Raw genomic sequence first — 12,358 nt, 5'->3', positions numbered from 1 at the left:
TGAGGTCGAAAATATTATAGTGATAACTGCGTCAGCTCAAACGTAAAGTTTTTCAGTTTATAAATATCTCGTTAGTATGTTTTCCACGAAAACTACAATTTTTGTGTTTTTTATGTAACACGATTATGTATTTATAGTACTAAAAATGACATTTTGACAGATTATGACAAGTTTTCACAGTAATTGTAATGAATTCCATAAAAACGTTTTTTGTAACAAGTAATTACCTTATAAATAAGTAGAATCACATGTCGGAATCCCAAGCGTTGTTTATACTAGTCATCTGCTATTAAATGTCGCCAACCATAATGTTTAATTAATCCATTAAAAATTATTTCCTTTATAATGTTAAAAACATTCTATAAAACATATTTTTAATTGGACTAATAATTTTGAATTTCGGGATTCAACAACCTTTCCACCAGAAGTTCTCAACTTAAATACGTCTTTTTAATGGCAATTATGTAAGTACTGAGCTTCAGAACTATGTGTATTATTCAAAAACAGCACATTTCGCTATCAAGTGTGATCTCACAAATTACAAACAATAGTTTTTTTAGACAACGCCCTTCTGAAGTGTGCATGTTACGCTACTGACTGACAGTCCGTTGTCAGATTCTGATGACTCACCATGTTGAACTTAAAATAATCGATCTCTAACAACCCTTGTCCTTCGAAACTTGGTAATAGCAATCTGACGCTCAAGTTTATTTATGTTTATACATCGAAAGAACGTCACTTAGAAATTCGTTTGATTTCAATGAGTTTGTCTTCTCAAAAGACAGGACTAAAATTATTAATTAAACCACAATCGAACAAAATATTCTGAATATTATAATTCTTATTTCATCATTATTATACCGGGTGTCTGGAAAATTGGGATTAACGCTTCAGTCCCAAAAAAATAATAAAAAACATCTTCATGATGCAGATTATGAAAAAAACGTAATTTTATAAAAGCTTCTATAGTACCTGCTAAGATAAAACTGATCTTGGCAAATGACATACCTTCTAAGAAAAGACAGGGCGGGTGGGTGGGCCTAGTACCTGCTAAGGTAAGACTGATTTTGGCAAATGAAATATTTTACAAGAAAACAGAGGGTGGGTGGGAGGGCCTAGTACCTGCTAAAATAAGACCGATTTTGGCAAATGACTTTTTCAAAAATGAAATAAAAATTGGAAAAACGTAAAATTGAAACATCGGAAAATTGAGAAATCAAAAAAATGAAAATCGTGAAATTGACAAATGGAAATATTGAATAAACTGAAAAATCCTAAAACTGAAATTTCGAAAAGTTGAAAAATTCCAAAACTGAAACATCCAAAAACTGAGAAATTAAAAAAAAATTGAAAAATTGAGAAATGGAAAAATCAAAAGTCAGGTCAAAAAATCGAAATATTAAAAAATAGAAAAATTGAAATATCAAAAATCTGAAAAATAGAAGAATGAAAAACTGAAAAAATGAAAACAGTCGAAAGTCAAGAAATGGGAAAATCAAAATATCGATTAATTGGAAAATCGAAAAATAGAATAAGAAATATTCTAAGAAATCCCAAAACTGAAATTTCGAAAAATTGAGAAATGCAAGAAAACTCTGAACAAATCTCAAAATTAAAATATCCAAAAACTGAGAAATTAAAAAAGTGAGAATTCAAATAGTGAAAAATGAAGTCGAATATTGAAAAATCAAAAACCTAAAAATTTGAAAATTTGAAAATTTGAAGAATTGAAGAAATGAAAAATCGGAAAACTGCGAGTTTTATTAAAGTCAAATTTGAAAAATTGCAAAATCCAAATATTTAAAAATTGTAAAATTGAAGAGAAAAATTGAAAAAACGTAAAATTGAAAAATCGGAAAATTGAGAAATTGATAAATTGAAAATTGTGAAATTGAAAAATTGAGAAATTGTAAAACTGAAAATTTGAATAAGAAATAAATTGAATAATCCCAAAACTAAAATTTCGAAAAATTAAAAAATGAAAGAAAAACTGAAAAATCCGCAAACTGAAATATCCAAAAACTGAGAAATTAAAAAATTGAAAAATAGAGAAAACGAAAAAACAAAAAGTGAAGTCGAAAAATTAAAACTTAAAAAATAAAAAAAATTGAAAAATCGAAAAATTGAAGATTTGAAAAACTGGAAAATCAAAACAGTCGAAAGTCAAGAAATGGAAAAATCTAAATATCGATTAATTGAAAATTTTAAAAATTGAGAACTTAGAAAAGTCACAAATTCAAAAATTGAAAAATGCAAGAAAAACTGAAGATGTATACTCTGAAAAATCTCAAAATTTAAATATCCAAAAACACCGAAATTAAAAAAGGGAGAAATCAAAAAGTGAAAAAATGATGTCGAAAAATCAAAACCTTAATAAATTCAAAAATTGAAAAATTAAAAACCTAAAAAAAAATTGAAGAGAAAAATTGAAAAATATAAAACTGAAAAAAAATTGAAAATTTGAGGAATTGAAATGAAAAATCGGAAAACTGATAGTTTATAAAAGTCAAATTTGAAAAATAAAAAAAATACAAATTGAAACATCGGAAAATTGAGAAATCGAAAAATTGTAAAATGTAAAAATTGAATAATAAGTAATCTGAAAAATCCCAAAACTGAAACATCCAAAAACTGAGACATTAAACAAATTGAAAAATTGAGAAATGGAAAAATCAAAAACCTGAAAAATCGAAAAATTAAATAATTGAAAAACTGAAAAATCCAAACAGTCCAAATTCAAGAAATGGGAAAATCAAAATATCGATCAATTGAAAAATCGAAATATTTAAAAATCGTAAAATTGAAGAGGAGAAAAACTGCAAAAAATTTAAATTAAAAAATAAACAAAAATTCATGCAAAGTAGATGCTAATGTTACCAAAATATAAAAATAACTGCACTTTTTCGAAAAAATTAGGTAATTCCTTATGCAAATTTCAACCCATTTTCGACGATTTTCCAAATTTAACTAAACATATTTTCTTGGACCGCAGAAGTCACTTCTGGTTTCATTTTTTCGATAACCCAAACTGTTTTTCAAGAATCGTCTATTGAAATATCACAATTTTTAAAACTTCGAAAAATTCGAATTTCACACCGAATTTTCTGAAAGTATTGCTATATTTTTGGAATCAGCATGTTGAGATCTACGTTCCTGAATTTTTTCACAATTTTTAGACAAAATTTTTAAAAGTGAAATTTTTAAAAGTGGAATTTTCAAATTTTCTTCAAATTTCGGCCAATTTTTGACATTTTCGAAACTTAACTAAACGCATTTTCTTGTAAATTTCGAGCTCTAGAACTCACTTCGGGCCTCGTTTCTTGTGGACCATTGTCAATAATCATAAAACTAAAAAAATGCTATAGTTTACAGAAAAGTAACACGAAATAAGACATACATAGTTTCTCTCTCCCATAAATAAAATATAAAAAACCTACTAATTTCTGACATTACGAAATTGTGTAATCATTATATAGAAATATCTACCCTTCTTGTCAATATGGATTTTCCATCAATTCCAGACTTTTCTAATAATGTTTTTCAATCTAGTGAATCTAAAAATGTTTACCCTACATCTCTTTTGCACTTAGTATAGCGTCTGATTGTCTCCCACGACATTCTAATACAATTTTCATGCTACTGCTACGAAGTCACTATTGTCTTCTCTTAGTAACTGAAGTCATTATGTTACATACAACAAATGGAAAACTATCAAACAAATTGAATATTGAATATGGTGTATCACAAAGGTCTATCTTGGGACCTGTTCCCTTTTTACTTTATATAAACGATATCTACGGTTGTGATGAATTTTTTAGTGATTTTGTTTAAAGAGCTATGAATTTACTTAAGGAGATAATTTCGTTTTTATTTAAGAAAAATGTAACAATGATTGTCTTTAATTTGATGTGTGTAAATACCTTGTATTTTAACACAAATATACTGTCTTAAAAAATTACACTTTTTTAGCATTGCCATCTATATATTGGAAAATTATTGACCATTATTTCAAAGTAAAAAGTAAATAAAGAAATTTAAAAAATGTTTATATGTACATAATGCGGTTTAACAATGTGAATGATTATTGCCACTGGCAAGATTACGTAATCACATTAAATTACAACTTACATAATTATGTATAATCTTCAAGCCAATATTAATAGTGTGTATGTGAAATAATAAAATCTGACTTTAGGTGGGAATTGTTCGTCTAAATACTACGTATTTAACGAATGAAGATGTGTCATGATGATCGTAACTTTTTAATATTATAACACTAAAACACTACATCATTTCGAAAAAAAAACTACAAGATCAAGGAAAACATACCACATCCTGCATCCAGCTCTCCATTACCCAGTTGTTGGCAATTAAACACATTAAAAACTATTGTAAAAAAAAATACATACAACTTTAAACTGCAACAGGGCATTAATAATCGTCACTTATAAACATATTTATAGTCTTGATTATTGTCGCAATTATCACAGCCAAGTAGAGAATGTTCATAGAACTTGCCGTACATGAACGAACTGATATATTTTTTTATTTTAATATCCTGAATGACGGATGGGACTCATATTGTCGAACACGTTTTATAAACATCAAATCGAACACTGAACAGCCGGCCGCAATCAATCCACGACGACGAATGACCACGTGCTCTCGGCATTCACGAACTAAGCGACTACTTCGGATAAATTCGGACGCAAAAAGTGTACAGCAGTTTTGCAATTGAAAAGAAAAAGAGTCAATGTAGAATTTTTAAAATATGCACAACGATAATGGGTCACCCCTCTTCGAACCTACCCCAAATAACGTGTTGCGTTCCAAAATATTATTGATTGAAGACGATCTTTGCAACTTTGTTATTGCACATAAACAAAATTCGCCCGATTTTTTCGCCGACCTTGATAAATAAACTTTGTCAGTTTGGTCAAGCCAAATTCTATTACGAGTTTTACTTGGAGTTTTATTATCTTATCAGACGAGATAGCGGGATGTAATTACATAAATTTTTCCAAATAATTTACGATAAATTTAATTAGTACTTTCGAGCATTTACTTCATTGTTATGACGTTCTCTGCCGCTTCTTTAAAAAAATATAAAATTAGATTTTGCTGTTTGACAATATAAAATATGTTTCAAGCAGAAAAATGACCTCTCAGCTATAACAAGCTTGAACTTTTACGTGTTTATGGATATATATCGAAATAATGTCACGTAGAAATTTATTTAGCTGTTTTTTCTATTGTCATTGTCTTCAGAAAAAAAAAACACACAAGACAAGATCAAATTTGGCAATTTTTAGTCTACATGACTTCACGTTGCTACAAACCGTAATATTAATTACACACGGAGGTGTACGGAAGTACGGAAAAAAGTTGTTTAGTCACACACAAATGATGCATTCGTGTTCGTGACAACTCCAACTTCATTTTAGACGCACCAGTTTTATCAAGAAACAGTCCCTGAACTTTTCACGTTATATCAATTTTGTTCAGGGTCATAAGGAATGCTAGATTACAATCTAATAATAAATACACGCGAAACATTTATAAAAATTCGGATGACGAAAAGCGGAATAATATTTGTCTATTATTTAATATAGATATTTGTTAGTTATACTTATTTACTTTGCGACTGTAATTACAAGTTACATCACATGGGCCACTAGGACCGAGTGAAATCCATAAAATATGCGGAAGGTAGTATTAAAAATATTTAAATATAACTATTAAGACTAGCACACTACAGAAATATATAGCTAGAAGGCATTGTAGGGCATACACATTTCCACTCAACAAATTTTTGAAGTACGCTATATAAAAAATTATTTGTATATTTACATGTCAAAAATAGAACACCTGTGTAAATGAAAATATTTTTAGAATTTAGAACTACTTATTGAAAACTGTTATGCCCCAGGCGCGTTAAAAGGAAGATGTAATAATATTCCATCACAGGTAAGAAGACATTGGAAAATTAGTGCAAAAAACATAATTATTCTGGTGCAACTTATACCCTTGTATAGTTTTGGAAATTTCATTTTACCGTATAAAATTTTATTGACGATAACGAGACGGACAGACACATTTGAATAATTTGACTTTGAAAAAATATTAAATAAAAAAAATCGTTAAACATAGGCAACCATGTGCACCTTAGCGGTTTTTGGATAGTTGGTAGCTCGCTAGGGAATTCTAGTTAGAGAGTTGGTAGGGACAACACGCGCAGCTAATTCTTGCGGCTTTCTAATCGGAAAAAAGTGAATTTATGACCGACGCTAGCACGTGTAAATTTAATTCATTGTTTGTAAATTCACAGTTCATGTTAGGAGTTTAATCGTTAACTAGTTCTAATACAATTTAACAATCAGGAACTTGTTAAGAGAAATACTTACTAGGAGATTTCATGAAATTCATTTAGTCAGGATAACACCCTTTGTTTACATGATAACATACATAATTCTTCACACAAGATTGCTAATAGTTCATTTACAGAGGCTAGTTGAAGTCGATGCCTCTTTAATCTGCACGTGTTGAAATTTTTAAAAATTGCGATATTTCAATGCACTGAATTAATTAACTAATTCTGGAAAAAAAGTTTAAGTCATCGAAGAATTGAGGCCGGAAATGACTTCTGCAGCCCGAAATCTACAAGAAAAAGTATTTAGTTAAATTTCGAAAATCGTCAAAAATGGGTCGAAATTTGCATGAGGGAGTTTATGGTCACGAATTTTTGATTTTTTTTTTTAATTTCGATTTTTCAACGGTCGATTCCGGAAAAACGGTTGCAGTTATCAAACAAACGAGGCCCGAAGTGAGTTCTAGAGCTCGAAATCTACAAGAAAATGTGTTTAGTTAAATTTCGAAAATGTCAAAAGTTGGCCGAAATTTGAAGATGGGGAACCACTGAAAATTTCGCTTTTAAAAATTTTGCCTAAAAATTGTGAAAAAAATCAGGAACGTAGATCTCAACATGGTGATTCCAAAAATATAGCGTGTTGATGGTAACGGAGCAATATTTTCAGAAAATTCGGTGTGAAATTCGAATTTTTCGAAATTGAAAAAATTGCGATATTTCAATGGACGATTCTTGAAAAACAGTTTAAGTTATCGAAAAAATGAAGCCAAAATGGATAGAAATTTGCCTAAGGAGTTACCTAATTTTTTCGAAAAAGTGCAGTTATTTTTATATTTTGGCAACATTAGCATCTACTTTGCATGAATTTTTGCTTATTTTTTAATTTAAATTTTTTGCAGTTTTTCTCCTCTTCAATTTTACGATTTTTAAATATTTCGATTTTTCGATTTTTCAATTGATCGATATTTTGATTTTCCCATTTCTTGAAATTGACTGTTTGTATTTTTCAGTTTTTCAATTCTTTAATTTTTACGATTTTTCGGGTTTTAGGTTTTTCAGTTTTTCTATTTTTTAAGATTTCGATTTTTCGATTTCACTTTTTTGATTTTTCCATTTCTCAATTTTTCAATTTGTTTAATCTCTCAGTTTTTGGATGTTTCAGTTTTAGGATTTTTCAGATAACTTGTTATTCAATTTTTAGATTTTACAATTTTTCGGTTTCTCAATTTTCCGATGTTTCAATTGTACGTTTTTCCAATTTTTCAAATTTGACTTTTATAAACTCTGTTTTCCGATTTTTCATTTCTTCAATTCTTCAATTTTTCAATTTTTTTTCAGTTTTATATTTTTAAATTTTTCTCCTCTTCAATTTTTTTGGATTTTTAATTTTTCAATTTTTGAAGTCTTTAAGGTTTTGATTTTCCGACTTCATTTTTTCACTTTTTGATTCTCACTTTTTTAATTTCTGAGTTTTGGGATATTAAAATTTTGAGATTTTTCCGAGTATCCATCATCAGTTTTTCTTGGATTTTTCAATTTTTGAATTTGTGCCTATTCTAAATTCTCATGTTTTAAATTTTTCAATTAATCGATGTTTAGATTTTTCCATTTCTTGACTTTCGACTGTTTTGATTTTCCAGTTTTTCAAATCTTCAATTTTTCGATTTCTCAATTTTCCGATGTTTCAATTGTACGTTTTTCCAATTTTTCAAATTTGACTTTTATAAACTCTGTTTTCCGATTTTTCATTTCTTCAATTCTTCAATTTTTCAATTTTTTTTCAGTTTAATATTTTTAAATTTTTCTCTTCAATTTTTTTGGATTTTTAATTTTTCAATTTTTGAAGTTTCTAAGGTTTTGATTTTTCGTTCATTTTTTCACTTTTTGATTTCTCACTTTTTTAATTTCTGAGTTTTTGGATATTTAAATTTTGAGATTTTTCAGAGTATCCATCTTCAGTTTTTCTTGCATTTTTCAATTTTTGAATTTGTGACTTTTCTAAATTCTCATTTTTTACATTTTTCAATTAATCGATGTTTAGATTTTTCCATTTCTCGACTTTCGACTGTTTTGATTTTCCATTTTCTCAAATCTTCAATTTTTCGATTTTTCAATTTTTAATATTTTTTAAGTTTTCAATTTTTCGACTTCACTTTTTGTATTTTCGTTTTCTCTATTTTTCAATTTTTTAATTTCTCAGTTTTTGGATATTTCAGTTTGCGGATTTTTCAGTTTTTCTTTCATTTTTCAATTTTTCGAAATTTTAGTTTTGGGATTTTTCAATTTATTTCTTCTTCAAATTTTCAGTTTTACAATTTCTCAATTTTTCAATTTCACAATTTTCAATTTATCGATTTCTCAATTTTCCGATTTTTCAATTTTACGTTTTTCCAATTTTCCTCCTCTTCAATTTTACAATTTTTAAATATTTGGTTTTTGCAATTTTTCAAATTTGACTTTTATAAGCTCGCAGTTTTCCGATTTTTCATTTCTGCAATTCTTCAAATTTTCAATTTTTTGGGTTTTTGATTTTTCAATTTTCGACTTCATTTTTCACTTTTTTAATTTCTCAGTTTTTGGATATTTAAATTTTGAGATTTTTTTGCATTTCTCAATTTTTCTAAACTTCAGTTTTGGGATTTCTCAGAATATTTCTTATTCAATTTTTCGATTTTCCAATTAATCGATATTTTGATTTTCCCATTTCTTGACTTTCGACTGTTTTCATTTTTCCAGTTTTTCAATTCTTCAGTTTTTCGATTTTTCAGATTTTTGATATTTCAATTTTTCTATTTTTTAATATTTCGATCTTTTGACTTCACTTTTTTGATTTTTCCATTTCTCAATTTTTTCAGTTTTTTTTTTTAATTTCTCAGTTTCTAGATGTTTCAGTTTTGGAATTTTTCAATTTTTCTTTCATTTTTCAATTTTTCGAAATTTCAGTTTTAGGATTTTTCAGTTTATTCAATATTTCCATTTTTCAATTTCACGATTTTCATTTTTTCGATTTCTCAATTTTCCGATGTTTCAATTTTACGTTTTCCCAATTTTTATTTCATTTTTGAAACAGTCATCTAAAAATTCTGAAAAAATTCAAAAACATGTTTTTCATTTCTTGTAAAAAAATAAGTATTTTGCAGTTAAGCTACGCCTTCTTGGTTCACGGCGAATAAAAAAAATCATCACAATTGGGATCGGGCGGGTGGGCGGGCTTACATTTTGCCTTTTTATTTAAATATGTGTAGACTTCTTTTCACAACTTAAAACATGTTTAAAATGGAAGATTTGTGTAAGGAAATATCGATTTTAATTAGGCTCCGCCCCACAATTGCAAAATCCATATTTCCTTGCAAAAATGTACTATACTTTAATTTCTCGTAGTGAAAAGATGGCTGTGTATATTAAGAAAAAAAAGGCAAAATATAAGCCCCGCCCACCCGCCCGCTCTCAATTGTGATGATTTTTTTTTATTCGTCGTGAGCCAAGAGGGCGAAGCTTATATGCAAAATCCTTATTTCTTTACACGAAATTAAAAACATGTTTTTGAGTATCGTGTTGCTCAAAGAATACTATGTATATTAAGAAAAAATAAAACTAAAGGTTAGGCCCCACCCATACCCGCCCCGATCTCAATTCTCAATTGTGATAAATTTTTCATTCGTTGTCAGATCGATGGGCGGGGCTTAATTGCAAAATCCATATTTCCTTAAAAAAGTTCACCGTTTTAAACGTATTTTAAGCTTCTAATAATAAAAAAATCATCACATTTAAGATGAGTAGGTGGGCGGGGTTTTATATTTTACCTTTTTTTCTATATACTAAGTATTCTTGGTACAACACGATACTCAAAAACATGTTTTTTTCATTCCAGTGACTACTCTTAATATTGTTTGATCTGATCGTAGCAAATACTCGCCCCGCCCACCCACCCTCTTTTTTCTTAGAGTAAGTCATCTGCCAACAATAGTCTTATCTGAGCAAGTACTACTTTTCACAACTATAAATTTAGAAAATGGTTAAAATGGTATATTTTTGTAAAGAAATAAATATTTTGCAGTTAAGCCCCGTCCCCTTGGTTCACGGTGAATAAAAAAAAAACATTACATTTTACCTTTTTGTTTTAATATCTATAGACTTTTTTTCACAACATGAAACTTAAAACATGTTTAAAATATAAAATTTTTATAAGGAAATGTCAATTTTGTACTCAGGCTCCGCCCCATAATTGGAAAATCCACATTTACTTGCAAAAATGTACCATTTTAACCATGTTCTAAGTTTCTTGTTGTGGAAAGTAGTACTTGCTCAGAATTTTTGGGCTCTTTATCTAAATATATATATTTTTCTTTCAATAACACGATACTTCAAACATGTTTCACATCATACAACAAATATCAAAAATTATGTCTTCATCAAAATTTTCAAAATGCAAATTGTTAAAGTAACGCATTACTTTTTAAAAGTAATGAGTCATTGTAATGAATTACTATTGTTACTGAATAATGAGTAACAAACATCTTTGATAAGATCGTCTGAGCATTTTCAACATTTACTGTGACGTTTAACCACAATAAATTTCTTTCTTTTTATTGTAATAAAATAGTTAGTTTTATTTTTGAGATATCAAGAATTTATGCAACCAGTTATACAGATGCGTCTGGTATTTGTCGTCAATCCTTGGGCATTTAGTAACATTCGTAGAAAGTGATAGGCGGCACACATCCATGGCCTACTTCAACCCTATAATCATTTATTTAAACCCTGTATTATTAACCTTAACTACGAAATATAATAACATAAACACTCTACTGTATTTACAGAAAAACTTCTTTTTAGTTTAGTTTTAGTTCTAACGAATCAATAAATTCATTAAAATAGTTGAACTGTCATCTCATGACAACAAACGAAGTTTACATAGTGTATTGTCGAAATTAAATTATTAAGTGGCTTTATTTCCATACAATTGTTCGGAATTTTTTTAACAATAATGGGAATATTCCAGGCAGCTATGGCTTATAATTACACTAATTCACTAATCCGTCAATGCTCGACCACCGTAGAAATTACTGATTGAATTAAATAAAAAAGAGTGCACGTTGGATGCACAATTTATATAGTGTAAATCGTTCTTATCCTGAATGCCAAAATATGTGATAAATCCCCAAATTGAAATTCGCTAGTGGTGTCGGTGCTGAAAAAATCTGCGTAGATAAGTTATGTCCAGCATAAAAATGCAGTAATCGATCACTATTAAAGTCATGGCCTATGACAATATAAGTTGTGTGTTGTCTACCTTGAAATATTAAAAAGGTTTAGCAAGTTCAATGTCAAGGCTAAACTGCAAACAGGTATTACGTATTGAATATGAAAAACAGAAAAGTCAGGTACTATTTAAAAGTGGACATTATGCAACTGTTTATACAGGTGATTTGTCTACTTGTGCAAAAATTTAAAATTAAACAAACGCTCGCACACGCCGATGTTCAACAAAATTAGAACACTCCGAAATGCAAATATTTGTTAAAAATCCATCATAAATTTGTCAATCGTGTCAACTTCTTGTTTTTTTCGGTCGAAAAATTAATGACATTTTACATAAACGCATTAACAACAATTCGGTTGTATATAAGAATGTTAAGGTTACAAGACAAGTATTCTTTACGTCAAAACAAATTACATGAGTCTTCGTCACATTGTCGAAAATAGGCACACCGTAATAATTATGGTCGAATTCGATGCTAAATTTCATACCACTTACCCTGAACGGACCTCAGATTTGCACTTAAAGGCCACAGTTTTACTGATTATCCAAAAAGATGACATATAATCAAAAACTAACCTTTCACAAACACTTACAAATGCAAATCATATTTTTCTTACTGTAACATTGGGCAGGCTGCCATTTTGTAAATTCCATTAATCCAGATTTTGTACGTGTGGCGCCATCTATCCGAGTAGGCGAGAACGAACGAATTCAAATTAAATATCCGC

General features: G+C 28.6%; 1 protein-coding gene across 3 annotated transcripts in view; it reads right to left on the bottom strand.

The window, feature by feature from the left end:
• Positions 1–12,277, bottom strand: part of LOC135136000 (steroid hormone receptor ERR2) — a 50,508-nt gene extending 38,231 nt beyond the window's left edge. For 2 of the 3 annotated variants that reach the window (XM_064065105.1, XM_064065107.1), the window contains exon 1: positions 4,330–4,646. In XM_064065105.1, the coding sequence (XP_063921175.1) occupies positions 4,330–4,380 (51 nt within the window). In that variant the 5' untranslated portion in view covers positions 4,381–4,646. Of the gene's footprint in view, positions 1–4,329; positions 4,647–12,125 lie in introns of those variants that run through there. The other variant, XM_064065106.1, reaches the window with a different exon arrangement.
• Between the last annotated feature and the right edge of the window lie 81 nt (positions 12,278–12,358).

Source organism: Zophobas morio, unplaced genomic scaffold (genome assembly GCF_036711695.1).
Source record: "Zophobas morio isolate AGI-343-1 ecotype UQ-CSIRO unplaced genomic scaffold, CSIRO_AGI_Zmor_V1 ptg000026l, whole genome shotgun sequence".
Taxonomy (NCBI): domain Eukaryota; kingdom Metazoa; phylum Arthropoda; class Insecta; order Coleoptera; family Tenebrionidae; genus Zophobas; species Zophobas morio.
The sequence above is the reverse complement of the archived record's forward strand: the minus strand, read 5'-3'. Positions and strand labels throughout refer to the sequence as shown.